The sequence below is a fragment of the Mycosarcoma maydis genome, chromosome 1 (assembly GCF_000328475.2).
Source record: "Mycosarcoma maydis chromosome 1, whole genome shotgun sequence".
NCBI lineage: Eukaryota > Fungi > Basidiomycota > Ustilaginomycetes > Ustilaginales > Mycosarcoma > Mycosarcoma maydis.
Window position 1 is genome coordinate 550,520 of NC_026478.1, and position 18,105 is coordinate 568,624.

An 18,105-nucleotide genomic window follows, 5' to 3' on the forward strand; every position below is an offset into this window, starting at 1 on the left:
CGCATTTTCCAACGCAAATACCCATCAGCATCAGAATCAGAATCAGCATTATTTCTCGCATCAGCATCACCATTCTCCGTATCAGCATTTGGACGCTTCCACGAATCCATTTCAACAATCGTTTTCCCAAGCTGCAGGTTCGACCGGACGGTCTAGGTGCACCTCGACGCCTCCTTCGCCGATTGTGGCGCCGCACGAGGAGGAGCGGATGCCTTCAACAACAGTGTCGCAGATCCCACCATCTCTGCTTCGACGTCATTCGGATGGCAGGCCATCTGGACTTCGCCCGTACGCGCCCGTGTAGCACTCTTGTTGGAACGCCAAACACCGTTTCGCATTGACATATCTATAGCTCTGAGTGGACATGCAGTGAGTGGGTGAGCGAGTCTGTGTGTGGTGCGATGAGGAAATCACGCGATTTTGGCTCTTCGCGATCTGGCTGCGATTGGACTGCCTCGTGCGACACCACTCCACCAGAGTGCCCGAAACTGTCCATGCGTGCAACGTGTGGGATGACAAGCGTAGGTCAGTCCTCGACATCCTTCTATACAGGTAGCATGTCGGACGGTCGACAAAACTTACGCAGAAAAGAATGAAGGTGATGATGATATTTCCAAACAGCTGTGTGATGAGTCGTGGCGCCATGTGAGAAGAGGGAGACTTGTTGTTAGCGAAGCACACACACTCTCTTCTGCATAAGCCCAAACGAGCGATAGCTTACCAGACTATTCCAACTTCCTGGTGTCGCCAACAAGCGTAGTTTATCCAGCATCGTAGCTTTGTGGATCCCGATCAACCCCGTCCGGGTCGGTGGTCCATTGGGCAGCAACCAAATCGTGATGCCGATATGAGTCCAGTCAGCCGCCCCCAATACGAATATCAGATATCTTACCAGCCGCTCCAGCTTCTCCGCATCTTCTTTGGCCTTCATCATCTTCCGCAGCGCATAGAACATCAATGCTGAGTTGAGCATGATGAGGAGATAGCAGCTGCCGAGCTGGCCTAGTGCCATCCGGGTGGAATCGGTGAGCACACCTGCCTGGCGCAGCGAACTTTGCAGGGTGGATGCCGGGATGAAGGCAGGCGGGATGAGTTCATGGTTGTATCGTTCAGGTAGAACGAGGGCATAGTATGCTCCGGCGAGTACAGAGATCGGTTCGAGGATTCCGAAGAACAGATACTGGTTGAACAAAGTGCGAACGCAAGGTCAGAATGTAGAGCGAAGGTTGGTGAGGGAAAGAAGAAAACGGCTCACCCAGTGGTCTGGTAATGGATCGAGAGAGACCGTTGCCTTAGCTGTCGATTTTGGTGGCATGGCGACTGCTGTTGCAAGGAGGTGATGTGAGCAAGCGGTGGAGGGGGAGGACAAAGGTGGCGAGCAAGTGGGGTGAATGATGTGAGGCTGACCGCCACGAAACGATGTGGGGTTGCTGAGAGTGGAATATGCACTGCGGATCTGTGCATAACCTCAAAGACACACAGACGCAGCGCCAACTCACGACTCACGACTCGCTGCTTCCCAAGGCGACAAATGCGAAATACACTCACTCACGACTGAGGATGGCGATCACGTGGATGCGTTGGAGTAAACGCGTCGTAGAAGCGTGTTAGAGTCAACCCAAAGACAGCGGAGAAAAATCATCGCACGCGTATCTTCAACCAACACTTTTTAGGCTGAGAGACCCAATCAACACTTGAGCCCTGCAGGGACTTGCTTGCAGACGGTGTGGCAGCGATCATCGTCCTTCACTCGTACCATTACCTTTATCTCGAGATCATCATTATCCTTCTCTCTCGTCCATCCGTGGCTTTGCACTCGTTTGCGGTGTCGAAGCAACAAGCGCATCTTTCGTCCGCCTCGACGTTGGAAGTTCAATCTTCTTGTCACGAAGACGCATATTTCGACTTGGACAAGCCCCACCTGTCGTACACGTCTCCGCCCTTTCGGTCTCACATCAGCGCTACTCCTGTCAACATGTCCGCATCCACAACTACTAGCCCACGAGAAAGCTCGTCAGCTCTCATGCCACCTCCGTCGGCGCCTCTCCCATCCTCCACAATGCCCACACCACTTGACGAAGCACGCCTGACAGACGATGACATCGACTCGTTGATCGCCTCGCTCTCCCCGACATCCGAACTAGACCACTTGCGTTCGATCGAGAAAACCATCCGAGAAACCCAGATGCGCCGGCGCAAAGAGACCGAAGAACACACCGCCAAGATCCACGCTCTTCAATCCGCGCTTTCCGACCTGCGCAAACAGTCGACACGTCAAGCAGCCGAATGGCGTTCGCTCGCGTCGCACGCCGAAACAATCGAAAAGCTCGACAACCGCAACTTCGACCTAGCTAAGAAGATCAATGAACAGGAAAGCGTTCTCTCCAACATGCAGAACGAAGTGATGGAGCTGAAGCGAACATGCGACGAACTGGAAGAGGTCGACATCGAGGATGAGACCGAGATGGACCGTGATGCGTAAGTACCAGTCGCTCGTTTCAATAAGCTTGCTATCTCGGATGACCGCAGCTTACATCTCTTTCTCCTTGTTGATACATCGTATAGATTGTGCTTGAGAATCTTCCGAAGTCTCGGTTTCCTACCCTCGAAGAGCTCCACAGCCAATAACGACGACGAATGGTCGAGCATCCTGGTCCGATCCGACACGCGCAACACAGCTATTCAATTCGATATCCAAACATCCCACCTCAAGCAAAACGAGATCTCACCACTCATCCTCGCCGACCAGCTCTGGAAGGCCGCAGAGTAGAATCTTGGCTCCGCAACGAGCGACCCGGGTCCGTATTCCGCTTGTATTATATGCCTCGACGTAATCACTTTTCATTCAGCACGAAAGCCCTGTGATTTTCACCCTCACACTCGACATTCTTGACAAACAGACCACATTGACAAACACGTGTAGGTCGAAAGAGGTGCCATTGATAAAGAATCAAACAAAAACAGACTCGCCACAACAACAGCCCTCATCGAGACGCTCCGTCGACGCCTAGCGCATCTCGAAACTGCTCGAGCAGGCTTCTGGCGTATGGTGCAGACTCAACTGCTGGTACGGTTCCGAGTTTTCATGAAAGTAGAATCCAGACATCTTGCCCATCGCGCCCAGGTCGTCGTAGCCATCCTCCTCCATGTCGTCCCACATGTCGGCGAAGGGATCCTCAGTAGCGCTGTTGGTGAGCGGCAGGTGTGGGCTGGTTGGCGAAGCGGGCCAGAATCCAGGTCCAGACGGCGGAAGAGGCGAGTGCGGGTGGTAGATCGGATGGTAGTACGTTTGCGTTGGCGAATCTGGTGAGGTATACGATGTTTGCGTATTGTATGAGGAAGGGTATGAAGGGGCAGAGAGCGACAGTTCTCGACGTCGTTGTGTGCGTGCTGCGTACCATTGTTGGCCAGACACGGCTGGACCTGTTGAAAAGCCGGAGCCACCTGCTGCAGCGATCGGGGGCTGCGACAGAGTTGTTGCTTCCGCACTCGACACACGTCCTCTCGTGTCAGTGCTCGTCATTGACGCATTGCTCGTGCTTCGACCTCTTGCCTCTTGTCCGGTAGGAGCAGGTGGTCGACCGGCGCTTTCACCAAGCTCGACGCACACATAGTAGAAACCTGCAAAGCTGGCACCGTTGATGTCCCTAACTCGATGATCCGGAACCAAGAACTTCTCCTTCCATCTCATGAACACAAATGGCTTGTTGAGATGGTTGAACCTCAGTCCTGGCTTGGAAAGCGCCGAGCGGAGCGGTCGGAACGGTGGGAAGCGTGCCCAGTGCTTGAGGTCGTCTGCCTCGGTTGCGCCCCACTTTCCGGTCACAAACCCATACCGATCGCCGATGATCTCAGCATCGAAGTAGGTGGTGAGCTCTGGCCAGTCCTCCGTGAGTCCACGAATGTTGAGGTAGCCGCAGAGATGCGAAGCCTCCAGGTCCACATTGACAACACGGACCGTGACATCGTACGAATTCCGACCGGACTTTTGCGTGCCGTTAAAGGTTGCTCCTGGATAGAGACATCCCCTACCCTTTGGGGGATTGCGCAAGCGTGAAAGCTCAACGAGTGGATCGGGTTTGTATGGGTCGAACCAACGCACTTTGCCCCACTTGGCAGCGAGGCCATGGGTCACCTTGTCATCGTCAACGTCCATGCGGAGCGTCTCATCATGGCACGTGTCGCCCTCAGCTTCCACCAGGAGGATAGCGTCGGAAGCGGTGTCGGAAAAGGAAAGCGGGTCCGGATGGTATCGAATAGATCGAGTGGGGTCGATTCCGGCCGCATGTTGCGCGGACGAAGCAGCCAGCGAGGTCGATGTGGACGCAGAAATGAGTGATGCTGGCCGGGTATGCCTCGCGGCGTTGTACAGCTCTTCTGCGATCAGGTGCGTCGGAACATCGCTGAGCCGTGGTCGTGATACCGCACCTGGTCCAAATGGGTCGTCGTCTTCTGAAAGGGATGCAACCGAGATGCCAACTGCGGCGAACGGCATGGTAGTAGGGCCCGTAGAGGAGCTTGAGCGGCGCGGTCGACGCACAGAGGAAGGTCGGCGATGTTGGACTCCGCCAATTGCCGCGTTTGCTGGTGCAGACACATGCGTTTGTGAATCTACAGACGCATCGGTGGTGCCACCACTGCGAGAACTCGGCTGTGGATGAGACGATGGAGCGGGCAAAGATGCAGAAGATGCAAACGGGTGAGCACTCTGTAGGCTCAGCGCGGAAGCTGTCTCGGATGCAGGAGTAGCAACCATGGACGGAGGGAAGCTAACCACGACGGGGGCAGAGGAAGAGCTTACACTCTCTGGTCCGTTGTAGCTGAGACTTCTCGAAAAGCTGCCGGATCTGCCGAGGACGGAAGAAGAGGATGAGAGAGGTGCTCCGGCATGATCTCGTCCGTCCGTATCCTCTGCCTCCACGAAACGAATTCTGCCTCGACTTGTAGAGCGTCCTATACCCGGCGGCGAAGGAGGGGCTCTCAAAGCTGGGGTAATAGGGGCGCGTTCTAAGGGTGGGAAACTGGAGGGGTCCTGCATGTGGACGTCCTCGGCAGACTGCGTGAGAGCAGCATCGCCACCAGCGCCCATGTTGTCCACGGAAATTGTGAGATGTGTCTGCGGCGCATCAGTGGGCGGGATAACGGTGGCGGAAGTGCTGCTCGTGGTGGGTGATGAACTGGCGTGAGTAGCGTTGGCAGCATCAGTAGGCGGGCCGTTGCGCCCGACGGCGCTGGTTGCCGCGAGTTGCGAGTGCTGGGTGTCAATGGTATCTGTAGAAGCCGATGACGCTTGTGGAGAGGACGCAGAAGTATCTACGAGCTGTGCAGCGCACTGAGCGCAAATTGCATGACCATCAGCATCAGTGGAGATCGACTCGTCCGTGCCGAGAATGCGGGAGAGAGCAACGACAGCGGCTGCATTGATGGCTGATGCGAGGCTCTGATGCGGCTGAAGGCGATGCTGCGAGCGCACTGAGTCGGGCGCGAATGCGTATGACGATGGACTAGGTGCCGAGATGGAGGCGGATGAAGGAGTACGAGGCAAGCCTGGCTGGCGATCCTGCGACGATGGGATAGCATCGAGCAGCAAACCGCAGCGAGCACAGTGTTTGGGCTGAGCGTGGCTGCTGGGATCGGAGCGCCTCATAGTGCCACTGCTACTCGGATTATCATTGACATTGAGATTGTGATTGAGAGATTGATCTCCTGCGGTGGTTGCGTTGCGCTGATCTGTAGTAGAGCTAAAAGCCGAGGATGACGACACGACAGGGATGGACTCGCCTGGTGCGGGACTGGATGTGCTAGGCACAGTGAAGGAAGGTCCGGGTGTCATTGTTGGTATAATCGCCTTGCTGAGGTGTGTCAGAGAAGGAAGCTTTGCAAAGCAAGTTGGATCATGCCTTTGATCCACGATCGGAAGAGGAGGTTCTAAATGCTGACTCCCAATCAAGTCGAATCGACGGTCCGATCTTCAGCGAAGTGGCTGCGATTGGAAGATCCGAAGGTGAAAAGGATCTCGGATGCTCCCGACTAAGACGTTTAAGGAGCAATACGTTGGATCGATCTGGGTGATATGCGTCAGGCTACTGTCACGTCTGATCGAGTTGGTGGCTTGCGTGTACGGCAGAATCGGAAGCAGGTCGCTGTGGAGAAGAGCAAGAACAGCGCAGGTAGCGAGCTGGCTTTCGAGGTTGATGGAATAGGTCAGATGAGGGTATTTCGGTCGTCCCGATGTCAATGAGGGATCACAACAAGGAGCAGGGCGGCGGGAAAGGTTCGTGAGACGATGATTAAAGATGCGATACACCGACTCCGCAACGCCCCTTGAGCGTGCGACTGTGACTGTGACTTGTGACTGTGACTCTGTAACTGTGACTTCTTGCTGGGACTCTGGGAATCTGGCGGTGACGCTGAATCATGCAAACCTGCAGCAGCGCAATAACTTGGACATTCACGATTCACAATCGTGAATTTGAGTGCAGAGATGCCTTGGCCTTTAGCAACCCACATCCTCGACCCCGCTGCACCGAGCCTCGAGCCGCGAGCCACGAGCAGCGCCTTTCCTGCTACTGTGACTGCGAAATTTGAATTTTCGAGGCAAACCCTTCATTTAGTTTGGATTCGTAATTGCGTCTATCTCGGGCTGATTTCGTCAACTATGAGCAACCCTAACCCTGCATCAGCGCTGCGTTTGGGATCGGTAAAGATCCGGCTCGCTTTTCCCTTTTGTCAACTTAACATATATTAGTTCTCGCTCGCTGTTAAGTATTCATTTCGTGATTCGCTCAAGGAGCTGAACGCAAGTTGTGATAGGGTCGCCGATTCATTGACATTCAGACGCAGTCGAGCGGGATCAATTCACTTCTGCGGCTGATGCTAGCATACGACTCTCCACAATCTACGTTGCGTTCAGATATTGGGCCTAATAAGACCAGATTCAATTACACTACATTGTCGGCGGCGATGACCGTAGCGAGCGGCCAAAGATGCATCGCAAGAGCATCTCTGGTACTTCAAAAAGTCCCGAAACATGCTGTCCATAGCCTTCAAAGATATCGCTGACCGTCAGAGGTCGACAACGCAGTCGGAATCGACTCATTGGCAAAGCGTGTGTATCATCAGAAGTATCGTTACTGACTCGCGTTCCGAGCTCTTGCAACCAGACGCCAGCTGGCAATCGATGCGGATCCTTGACGCGTAGCATGAGCGCAAACATAGGCAGATGATTGAGCAGTGCCAAGCACGTCTCAACAATGCCAGCTTCGAACGCTACCACCGCGAAGCGGATCAATCCGAAAGCCAGATAGTAGACGTACACTGTGGGGAACAGGAACGCGACCAACGTGAAAAGGAGTGTTCCAAGTAGCAACTGATCCAGCTCGTAGCTTGCGTCGTCCAATCGGCCACCTCGTAGCGCATTTCGCTTCTTGCCTCGGAACATGTCGAAAAGCGACAAGAGTACATACACAAATGCGCGCATCGTCTTGAACGACAAGGTGTAGAACACCGTGATGTGCAACGTGCAGATCGATACGAGATCCTGCACCATGCAAAACACCATGGTCACTCCCATCAACCGGCCAGCAATTGCCATTGCAGTGATGATGGTCTCTAGCCGCGGCAGAACGTAACCCAATCCCTGAGCTTGCCAGGCAATCGTGAGCGAAGAATAGGCATCGCTGAAGAACAGAGACAGCTCTGTGTTGAGCTTCAATCCCGCTGGCCAGTTCTCGAGCCATGAGAGCAACCACAATATCGAGTCTACTAGAAAGCGTTCTGATAGGTCGCGGCACAATTGCGCTAGCTGCGATCTATATTGAAGTAGCAAAACACTGGCGGCATAACCCAAGATAACATCGTTGGCAATCAGCCAAACAGCGTTCCACAACCCGATATAAGGCGCAGCAATCTCGTCGATAGGTAGTGTCTGTTGCTTGCGCAGGTAGCGCAATCGCGAAGCCAGCCGAGGAGCAACAACTAGCTGCGAGATGCGTACGTTGAGTTGCCTCGCGCTCGCTGACACGCTTGTTAGGCTCCAGTTTCTAGCCTGGGAACCAGGTAGCCGTCTCGCCACGCCATCAATCACTATAGCGCGTTTCTTGACCGTAAATAGCGGGTGCTGCAAAATCGCCTGAACAACAAGAGCCATCAGGGTCGCTGCTTTGCCGACCCGCGCAAGCGGGCCGGTCGAGACGCTAGCTTTGATGCCGTAGCGCGATGGAAGAATCGCTCCATTACCGGCGCCATTTTGGCTTGAGGAGGAAGCAGCTAGGCACTCGTGCTGAGCTTGCAGACGGTTGACATACTTGATGGCTCTACGAAGGGCTGTGCCGCAAGGCATTTGACACTGATGCGGGCCGACGCTGCGGAAGGAATGCCAATGGAGCGGATCCAGCATGAGCAGCTGCAGGAACTTGTTCTCGAGCTCTGATGGTGCTGAACTGGCAGCAAGGAGGCTAGAGTAGGCCGAGAGCTGAGAATCGGGCACGAGCAGAGCTTTCGCGGTCGATACGAGCTTCATACCCGAGACAGGAGCAAGCCGAAGCGGCTCGAGTGCAAAGTATTGCAACATCCGCGAGCTGGGCACGCTATAGCGAATCATAGTGACCGCACAGGGAGCTGGGTGGATATGTGCTGCACAGATATCAGCATGACCATCACCGGAAACCGATCCGCGAAATTTCACAGACGTGACTGACGGTAGCTCTCCGTGCGGGCAAAACGATGACATGAACAACCAGACCGGACTATCAGCGAGCATAGTAGAGGTAGAGGTGCCGAAGATTCCGTGTTTTTGTCTGGTGGTCGGCATGGACCCAACAACACGAAGCCCGTTTGCGACGATCTTGCTCGAAATGTGGTCAAAGTCCGACACTTGGATGGTCCCAACGATAACGACAGCTGCCTCGCATGAATGGCCATGAACAATATTGCCGACAAGCAGCCTCGCTGGAATTCCATCCTGTTGTGGACCGATCTTGCGTTGAGCAGCGACGAGCGGGGACAGGTCGACCAGCTTGTCCGGCCAAAAGACAAGCAAGCTTTCAATGCCTGCCACATCAAACGTTGCGGTAATAGCCATGCCATGGGCACGCGCATCTACCTCGTCCTGTTGTGCGGGTATCGATGACCGCTTCTTGATGTTTGTTGCTTCAAAATGTGACATCTTTCTGACGGGAATTTACCACGACCTCGAACAGGTACGCGGAGGGCACGAAGCTGCTGAAATGGACAAACGGAGCATCTGGAATCTATTGCATCAAGTCAGAAAACCCAAAATTCGGTCAGCAAGTGCGATCCATACCCAACGAGAATGTACCGATGCCTCTTCCATGTGATCAGCCAAAAATAGGCAATAAAGTGGTTGTCCTCTGACCCTCTGAGCTGATTCGGCTCAAAGGTGTTTCGGATCAGGTCTGTGAAAGTGTTTATCATCCTTTGACACAGAAAGGGATTCGATACAATCGATGGCTGTACTTGCCTGATTGGATACTCACTCTGTGTGTGACACTACGGAATCGGACTGTGCCGTTACCGTCGATGATGGAAGAGAAGAAGCGTGTGCTGAAAATTCTGATGGTTGTCGATCCCCTTTTCGCACAAGTTCAAATTATAATACTTAACTTGAAAATCCCACTCGTGACTCACTTACTTGCGTGCTGAACTTTTCTCATTTTAGAATCACGGGAATAAAGCACTCCAGAGCCTCGTGACTGCGGAAAGTGATCTGATTCGTGATTCACGATTCACGGTTCGCCCTTTTTAGCGGAATGAGCATAAAACGTATGTCGATATAACATCTCTGTTCGTGTCTCACATCTCCGCGTCGCACGTCGAGTCGTCAGTCACGAGTGTCGCCATGTCTGTGTCCCACGTCCCTTGTGCTTCGTTCTGGACCATCGTGCAAGTGAAAGCTTTCCTTGTAGCATCAAAAGTCTTCGCAAGATGTGCTTGTTGGCACAGCTTCGTTAACGTCAGCTGATCTCAGCCTTTGAAGTCACCGAATTTTTTCTTTGGTTTGTGGTGTTGTGGTGATTCAAAGGGGAAGAGAGGACGTTGCGGATACTTTCTTTATCGATCGGTGTCGCAATGGAATGTATCTTCTCAGATGTGGGCAAAAGTTCTCCAAGTTGTCCAAATCGAACGGATCAAGAGACGATGCAAGGATTGCTTCGTAAGATATTGGTCCTTGTTCGGATACGATTCTTTTCCTTCGGAAGGATCGAGGGTTATTGCCCGATCTGAAACCCACTTACGCCGAACCTCAACTTGTCTCTCGCAACCTTACTCCCACAGTCAGAGAAGCAATCAGCAGCGAAGAACAAGCTCACTGGAAGGAGGCTATTAAAGCTGAGATGGATGGCCTCGAACGAATGAGCATTTGGGAAATCGTCGATAAACCTCGCAACACAAATTTGGTCGACTCCAAGCTAGGACTCACCATCAAAACTGACGCAAACTTGATCACAGTCAAATACAAAGCCCGATTCTGTGCCCGCGGATTCTCTCAATGAGCAGGTGTCGACTACGACGAGATCTTCGCCCCCGTAGTTCCCCAAGATGCTATTCGAGCCATCCTCGCCATTGCTGCTCAACAAGACTGGGAATTAGACTCAATCGACGTTACCCAAGCGTACCTAAACGCCAATCTCCATCACGACGTCTACCTCAAAACACCCGAGGGTGCAGATGTACCTAAAGGGAAAGTCTACAAATTGGTCAAAGGGCTGTATGGCCTCAAACAGTCTGGTAGAGAATGGAATCTCGAGCTCGATGCCCACCTTCGATCCATGGGGTTTTCGAGCCTCCCGTGCGCACCGTGCGTCTACCTCAGGGGGACTGGTGACTCGAAAATCATTATTGCGGTGTATGTTGATGACATGCTCATCACTGGCCCAGACCGTAAAGGAGTCGATGCCGTCAAGGCCGCCATCACGACCAAGTGGAAGATCACTGATAACGGACGAGCCAAAGAACTCCTGAAGATCCGAATTTCCCGCAATAGACAGGCTCGCACACTCACCTTGGATCAACGCGCATACATCGAAAGCATCATCAAGCAATGGTTACCCAAGAATAGCAAATCATGGTGTCCCATGGACTCCACGCCAGTGCCAGCACCAATGGATTTCGTGCCGTCCGCAGCCCTCAAAGAGCAATATCCAGCTCTGGTCGGAAAGCTCCTGTGTGTATCCACACCTTCAGACCCGACATCTATTTCGCTGTCAATAGCCTTGCCCGTCACATGTCGAGACCCACACAACCCGCCATGGAGGCAGCCTTAAAAGTGGTCAAGTATCTACATCAAACCAAAGACGAAGGTACTGCGTTTAGGGGGACAAGACACAGATGCCACTGCCATCGCCACGTACACCGACGCCAATTGGGCTTCAGACCCCAACACAGAACGTCGGAGCACCTCTGGTTCAATTACCGAAGTTTCTGGCAGCCTCGTAGGCTGGAAGTCCCATGTCCAAAAATGTGTCTATTTTGTAATCACCTAAAATCGAATGGTCTGAGCGCAGTGACATTCGTGATTCACGATTCACGATTGATATCACTTGCATCGCTGTCGAACAAGGCAAAGGTTCGGTGAATTGAGCGGATAATTGGGTAGGTCGGCGAAGCGATTCAAACGCAAAAAGTCCGACTCACAACTCCTACAGAGTCGGAATTAGAGCAGGCTCTCATAGCCTTATCTTGACGAGAGCTGCAGAAGCCAATCTGACTGGGAACAAGAAAGAGAACGAGGAAATGGAAGTAAGACCGGCTTATTGACAGATTCACAGACTGAGACGAATCATGAATAGTCAGCCTCTCCAAAGCTGCAAGGTGTTATGACACTCACGACCGAGGCACATCAAGAGGCATTCACGATTTGCAATTGACACCGGCACAGCTGAATGATTGGCCGATAATTCAGGAGTGTGACACGCTGCCCCATTTACGATTCGTGAATCTGGTCCTTTTTGCTTTGAGTTGTATGTATTACACGTTATTTGCCCAGCTTTACCCCGCTCTGGTCCCACGCTCGGCCTGGTGGCGACACAGAGCCGGTAACTTAACCGAACAATCGTGAATATCACTCTCGTGCGTCACGAGCGCAGTTGCGATCCGTCCATCAAGCTAAACGCGAGCGTAGTCCTAAGTTCTTCTTTTTCGCCGCTGTCCATTCACGATTCCACTACCACCATTTCCGTCTTTGCCAAGAGCACTGTTCCCACCATGCGATCAGTCAGCCTTCTCCGCGCCTCTTCCAAGGCTTTCAGCGACACGAGCGCTGCACGATGCCTTTCCACCTCGGCGACTTCTAGGCTCGCACAGCCCGCTGCTGCCGCTGCTACCGGTGCGGCGAAGGCGCAACTCAGCCAGATCGCACTCTCTCGAGCCAAGGATGTCGAGTCGAACTGGCAGGGAACCTCGATGCTCGGTGGTACGACCAAGAACTATATTGACGGCAAGTTTGTCGAATCTTCCACCTCGTCGTGGCTCGACGTCAACGATCCTTCCACTCAAGCTCTTCTTTCCAGGGTTCCACTCACTACCAAGTCCGAGTTTGAGGCTGCTGTCGCCAACGCCCAGGCCGCTTTCCCGGCGTGGAGGGAGACCAGTCTGCTTAGCCGACAGCAGGTCATGTTCAAGCTCCAGGCTCTTCTGCGCGACCACATGGACGACATTGCCAACGCCATTGTTCTAGAACAGGGCAAGACGTTTGCTGATGCTAAGGGCGATGTGCTTCGTGGCCTTCAAGTCGTTGAAGTCGCTTGTGGTATCACCAGTACTTTGATGGAGGAGCGCATCGAGGTGTCCAAGGACATGGACACCTATGCTCGTCGTGAACCTCTAGGTGTCACTGCTGCCATTGCACCCTTCAACTTCCCCGCTATGATCCCTCTCTGGTCCATCCCCATGGCGACTGTTACGGGCAACACGCTTGTCCTCAAGCCCTCGGAGCGCGTTCCAGGTGCCTCGATGATCATTGCTGAACTCTGCGAGCGAGCTGGCATGCCCAAGGGTGTGCTTAACGTCGTCAATGGTGCCGTCGACATTGTCAATGGTATCTGCGACGATCCGCGCATCAAAGCCATCTCCTTTGTCGGCTCCGACAAAGCCGGTGCGCACATCTACAATCGCGGCACTGCTAACGGCAAGCGCGTTCAGGCCAATCTGGGTGCTAAGAACCACGCCATCCTCATGCCCGATGCGAACAAGAACTTTGCGCTCAACTCGATCGCAGGTGCTGCGTTTGGTGCGGCTGGTCAGCGATGCATGGCTCTTTCTGTTGTAGTTGCTGTTGGTGAAGCGCAGTCGTGGGTGCCCGAGCTGGTGGAGCGCGCCAAGCAGCTCAAAATTTCTGGAGGATTCGAAGAAGGTGCTGATCTGGGACCACTCATCTCGCCTCAAGCACGCGAGCGCGTCCGTTCGCTCACTGGTAGCGTCGAACAGGAAGGTGGCAAGATCCTTCTCGACGGTCGCGATTTCTCGTGTCCCGACTATCCCAACGGCAACTTTGTCGGTCCTTCCGTCATCGAAGCTGGCCCTGGAATGAAGGCCTATGACCAGGAAATCTTCGGTCCTACCCTCGTCGTCCTCAAAGCCGATACGCTCGACCAAGCTATCGACTACATCAACAAGAACAAGTACGGCAACGGTGCGGCTATCTTCACCACCAACGGTGCCACGGCACGCAAGTTCGAAAAGAACGTCAATGCCGGTCAGCTGGGTGTCAATGTTCCCGTTCCTGTGCCGCTGCCCATGTTCGCATGGAGCGGCAACAAGGGTAGTGTGATGGGCGACATTGGCTTCTATGGTAAAAGCGCGTTGAACTTCTACACGAGCTTCAAGACGAGCACCAGCTTGTGGAGGAGCGATGACGCTCAGTTGAGCGAGAAGGCTAGTGTTAACATGCCCACGATGTCGTAAGGGTAGCAGAACGAGCCTGAAAAATGCATGTTTTGAATTGTTGACAGTTGTGGATGTGTGTGGTACGGGCTGAAGGTATGCAAGTTGAGATCGAGTTGTGCTAGAGAATCGCAAAGATGAGAACGGATGACGAATACATGATATTCTCATTGCGAAGGGTAAGGATCGGGCAGGGAAAGAGTATGCAAAGCCACCTGATCGGTCAAATACTCGGAGTCAGCGTATCCTAACGTGGATGAGATTTGAGAAGATTTCAAGCCTTTGATCCTCTCGCTTTCGATCGAGGTGTAATTGGCTAGGGCCCTTCCTACTTCGATCAGCTGCCATTCCCAGTCTTGGTCGCCGTCTTTGGTCAAGGTGCTCTGTGATGTGGTTGCATGTGCTGCTGCATCTGCTGGCGAAGCGGCTGTGCTGGATGGACTGGACGGCACAGATGCAGCTGCGACAGAGCCCTTTCTAAGCGAATCGATGACCGGTGGAGTTCTTGTACCTGAGACCGAGTCTGTATCGTTCCTCAAGAGGTACTGACCCAAACTTCGAGCGATGGGAGTTGAGTTGCTCAGCGGTGCGCCTTGCTCCAACCCCGTGGCGTGGGGGATCGCTTTGGAGATGCGACGTCGCACCACCAAACGAATAGCCTGCATGCGTTCCCAGTTACCCTCAACCCCTACCACACCTGCAGGCAACAATCGTCCACCAGAATCAGCACGAGCTATGCGTTTAAAGGCGCCTTCGTCGATGATCAGTGCGCCTGCTGGATGCAAGGCGTGCAAAATGCTCCATTTCCTCGAAGATAACGGATTCGCTTTCGGCAGGAAGATCGTATGCGCCGGGCTGTCTAACGGCGGATATCCGATCAGTTCCTTCTCGTCCGATGCCAACGACGACACCGACGAAGCCAACGAGTCCATCCTCAACGACGTACTTTCCGTTCCGATTGACGGAATACCCTTGGCCACGACCTTGATCATGTTTTCCGGATGTTCACCGTTGATAATCACAGTAGCAACACCTGCCGCTGTGGCCAACTCCGCAGCAATCAGCTTGGTCTGCATCCCACCGGTACCAAAACTCGAACCCATCGTCGCTACCGAGACCGCTTTGCGTGCAGCTGCTACGTCCTCTACAACACCCAATCGCCTGGCATTTGGATCGCTGCGCGGGTTACCCGTGTACAGGCCATCTACATCTGTGCACAGAAATAGAAAGTCGGCGTCTACCAGCCCGGCTGTAATCGCTGATAATGTGTCATTGTCACCGAACCTCAACTCTGATACCGACACTGTATCGTTCTCGTTCACGATAGGGATGGCATTGAATGGCGCGGATATAAGAGTGTTGAGTGTAGTTCGTGCGTTGTTATACCGAGGTCGATCGGCGATATCGTTTCGAGTGAGGAGAACCTGTGCGACGTCGATGCCCACAGTGCCGAAGAGCGAGTCCCAAAGGGCGATGAGTCGTAGCTGGCCGAGCGCGGCAAGCGCTTGTCGTTCACCGAGAGACTTGGGCTTTTCATTAACATGCATTCGGATTCGTCCCATCCCAATGGCTCCAGAACAGACAATGACGACCTTGTGACCAAGAGACCGCAGTTTGTGACATGTTTCGACAAGCGAAGAAAGAATGGCGATTTTCGGGAGCTGTGTTTCTTCGGAAATGATTGAGGAGGTGCCGAGCTTGATTACGATTGTCTTGGAAGAGGAGGAGGCGGCCGAGGTTGGAGGATTAGCATGGTGCGAGTGAGAAGGACCCGTTGCGGGGACGCTGTGCGATCCTGTCATCTGTACGCGAGCTCTTTACAGCTACTGTGATACGTGAATCACTTGCCAAGTTGCTGTGAGTGTGCGAGAATAGATGATGAAGTTGAAGGTATGCCGAGTGCACGCGACGAAGTTGATCCTCGCTGAGAAGAAGGCGAGCGTTTCTTCAGATGCAGGAGGCCCGTGTGACTCGCTCAGCTCACGTCGTGGCTCGTGACTTTTTCGTAATTCACTTTTGTAAACTTGCACGTTGGCCTCATTTTAAATATTCGTGATTCACGATTCACGATTGTGATTTATTCGCCGGTTCATTGGCCGCAAAATCACGAATCGTGAATAACGAATATGCAACACCATCTGAATGTGTGATTCACGAAACTGGGAATCGTGGGTGCCGCGCTGTTCGTGGTTGGTTTGTTCTGAATCAACCCTCATCACACCCGTCTGAGTGTGGGTGAGATGTTATGATTGAGCGGGTTACAGGTACACGAAATTGCGGGGGGACTGACAGAGTGGATCAATGCATGGAACGAGTGTGAATGCAAGCGAAAATCAACGATACAGGCTGAAGGTTTAGACGTACGCTTTGCCATCGGTCTGCACCACTTCTTGCAATTTGAGACACAAGTTGAGCAATTGAAGCTCTTCATCCGCACCATCCGTCAGACTCTTGTCCATCTCAGCCATTAGCAGCGCCGCCTTTGCTTTGATCTTGGCCTGCGATGTTGGATGTCCAATCACATGATCGTGCAACTGCAACAATAATTGTGTGATCGAGTAGCCCTCTCTTGTGATGATCCTGACTTCGTCTCGAATCCTCTCAAATGTATCTCTTTTCTTTGCTCCGCCAGTGGGTTGCATCTCGACATCGTCGTCGGGGCTATATGCCTCGATTCCGATGGCGTCTGCGAGGGAGGCAATGACACGATTCGGGACAACACCTGCGATCTCGACGATGGACTCGGAGGTGATGGCAGATTTGTCTTCCCCGGTCAAGCTGTGAAGGCGCGATGCAGATTGCAGGTAGGTGATGGCTCGACGCAAATCTCCGTCCGATGTGCTGATGAGGGTATCGAGAACACCAGAGTCTCGGAAGGCGACGGATTCGGCAGAAGCGATCATTTCGAGTCGAGCCTTGGTGGACGAGGTGTCAAGCGAGCGGAAACGGAACTTGCTGCATCTAGAAGCGAGTGGCTCGATGATACGAGTGACGTAATTGCAGACTAGGCAGAACCTTGTGATTCTGCTGTATTGTTCCATGATTCGCCTCAATGCACTCTGCGCATCCTGTGTCATACTATCCGCCTCGTCCAAGATAATGATCTTGAAAGGTGGGCAAGGAAAGCCTTCTTTTGGGTTGGTGACCGCCAGCTTGGCAAAGTTTTTGATCTTCTCCCTGACTACTGTGATACCTCTTTCGTCGGACGCGTTGAGTTCAAGCACTCGTGTCTTCATAAGTTCCGGCCCAAACAACTGCCTTGCCAGCGCAAGGATGGTGGATGTCTTGCCCGTGCCTGGAGGGCCGTAAAAAAGCATATGCGGGAGATTGTTAGACAGGAGCGTCTTTTTAAGGACGGCGACCGTGTGCTCTTGTGCAGCGACTTCGTCGATAGTCTTGGGACGGTACTTTTCCACCCATGGACGATTGGCTGCCTTTTCCTTGGCTAGCTTCTCCTTCTGGGCTGACTGTCCACCATTAAGAGCCTTTGAAGATTGTTGCAAGAACATCTCGAAGACTCTTCCAGCTTTGCGAGCTAATGATAGGTGATGGTGACGTGACAACACCAAGCAAGGGTGGACAGCAGCGTCGTCAACGTTCTGCTCTCAGACCTTCTGGCTTGTTTCATTCACGAGTCGTGCTTGTGTGTTGAGTCGAGCTCCATCTCGCACGGGTTCGGTTCAATTTTATTGTGGAGAATTCACGATTCGTTTCCGCGAGACGTGAGACGCGCGACGCGTAAAAGAAAACGCTTTTAGCCCGCGTGTGTGGTCAATTTACACGTCTCTGTTCAGAAGAAAGGGTTACAAGCGACGCGCAAAATGCAGCGCAGCAGACCTTTTACAGCTGTTGCGTTGTCAATTAGGCTGGGCTAGGCTGGGCTAGGCCAAGCCAGGCCAGCCAGAGGAGGCCATCGCTATGACGAGGCGGGCGGGCTCTACCGCTGTGCAGGGTGGGCATGCGTGTGCGTGAAATCACTAATCAAATTCACGAAAGGTGGTGCCGAAATGAAATACAAGGCCTGCGTGACGCGAAAAAACGGGGTGGGGGGTTACTAGACGGGCGCCCAGGCGCACAGGTGCAGCGGTGAGTGAACACGCGCAACGAGGTTTGCTTGTCAATCAGCATTCTTGACTGTTGCAGCTAATCACCATCCATTTCGTCACCCACTTACCATCCTCCCGTCAAGCATTCTCGATTGTA

At 53.2% G+C, this 18,105-nt stretch overlaps 8 protein-coding genes across 8 annotated transcripts; 3 read left to right on the forward strand and 5 right to left on the reverse strand.

Annotated features, from left to right (window-relative positions):
* Nucleotides 1–410: 410 nt before the first annotated feature.
* On the reverse strand, nucleotides 411–1,315 carry UMAG_12147 (uncharacterized protein; the record flags this gene model as incomplete). The annotated part of the gene is made up of 4 exons (XM_011388538.1): nucleotides 411–488; nucleotides 583–621; nucleotides 722–1,180; nucleotides 1,256–1,315. 4 exons carry the CDS (start codon nucleotides 1,313–1,315, stop codon nucleotides 411–413), a joined length of 636 nt encoding a protein of 211 aa, XP_011386840.1.
* A 660-nt stretch (nucleotides 1,316–1,975) lies between these two features.
* On the forward strand, nucleotides 1,976–2,770 carry UMAG_00211 (uncharacterized protein; the record flags this gene model as incomplete). The annotated part of the gene is made up of 2 exons (XM_011387845.1): nucleotides 1,976–2,478; nucleotides 2,566–2,770. 2 exons carry the CDS (start codon nucleotides 1,976–1,978, stop codon nucleotides 2,768–2,770), a joined length of 708 nt encoding a protein of 235 aa, XP_011386147.1.
* A 237-nt stretch (nucleotides 2,771–3,007) lies between these two features.
* On the reverse strand, nucleotides 3,008–5,833 carry UMAG_00212 (uncharacterized protein; the record flags this gene model as incomplete). The annotated part of the gene is made up of 1 exon (XM_011387846.1): nucleotides 3,008–5,833. One exon carries the CDS (start codon nucleotides 5,831–5,833, stop codon nucleotides 3,008–3,010), a length of 2,826 nt encoding a protein of 941 aa, XP_011386148.1.
* A 1,113-nt stretch (nucleotides 5,834–6,946) lies between these two features.
* Nucleotides 6,947–9,166, reverse strand: UMAG_00213 (phosphatidylinositol N-acetylglucosaminyltransferase; the record flags this gene model as incomplete). Its single annotated transcript, XM_011387847.1, has 1 exon — nucleotides 6,947–9,166. One exon carries the CDS (start codon nucleotides 9,164–9,166, stop codon nucleotides 6,947–6,949), a length of 2,220 nt encoding a protein of 739 aa, XP_011386149.1.
* Nucleotides 9,167–10,790: 1,624 nt separating this feature from the next.
* On the forward strand, nucleotides 10,791–11,285 carry UMAG_11420 (uncharacterized protein; the record flags this gene model as incomplete). The annotated part of the gene is made up of 1 exon (XM_011388446.1): nucleotides 10,791–11,285. The coding sequence occupies one exon, from the start codon at nucleotides 10,791–10,793 to the stop codon at nucleotides 11,283–11,285; it is 495 nt and encodes a 164-aa protein (XP_011386748.1).
* Nucleotides 11,286–12,225: 940 nt separating this feature from the next.
* Nucleotides 12,226–13,923, forward strand: UMAG_11421 (putative methylmalonate-semialdehyde dehydrogenase (acylating); the record flags this gene model as incomplete). Its single annotated transcript, XM_011388447.1, has 1 exon — nucleotides 12,226–13,923. The coding sequence occupies one exon, from the start codon at nucleotides 12,226–12,228 to the stop codon at nucleotides 13,921–13,923; it is 1,698 nt and encodes a 565-aa protein (XP_011386749.1).
* A 146-nt stretch (nucleotides 13,924–14,069) lies between these two features.
* On the reverse strand, nucleotides 14,070–15,704 carry UMAG_00215 (putative glutamate 5-kinase; the record flags this gene model as incomplete). The annotated part of the gene is made up of 1 exon (XM_011387848.1): nucleotides 14,070–15,704. One exon carries the CDS (start codon nucleotides 15,702–15,704, stop codon nucleotides 14,070–14,072), a length of 1,635 nt encoding a protein of 544 aa, XP_011386150.1.
* A 552-nt stretch (nucleotides 15,705–16,256) lies between these two features.
* On the reverse strand, nucleotides 16,257–17,411 carry UMAG_00216 (putative DNA replication factor C subunit protein; the record flags this gene model as incomplete). The annotated part of the gene is made up of 1 exon (XM_011387849.1): nucleotides 16,257–17,411. The coding sequence occupies one exon, from the start codon at nucleotides 17,409–17,411 to the stop codon at nucleotides 16,257–16,259; it is 1,155 nt and encodes a 384-aa protein (XP_011386151.1).
* Nucleotides 17,412–18,105: the final 694 nt, after the last annotated feature.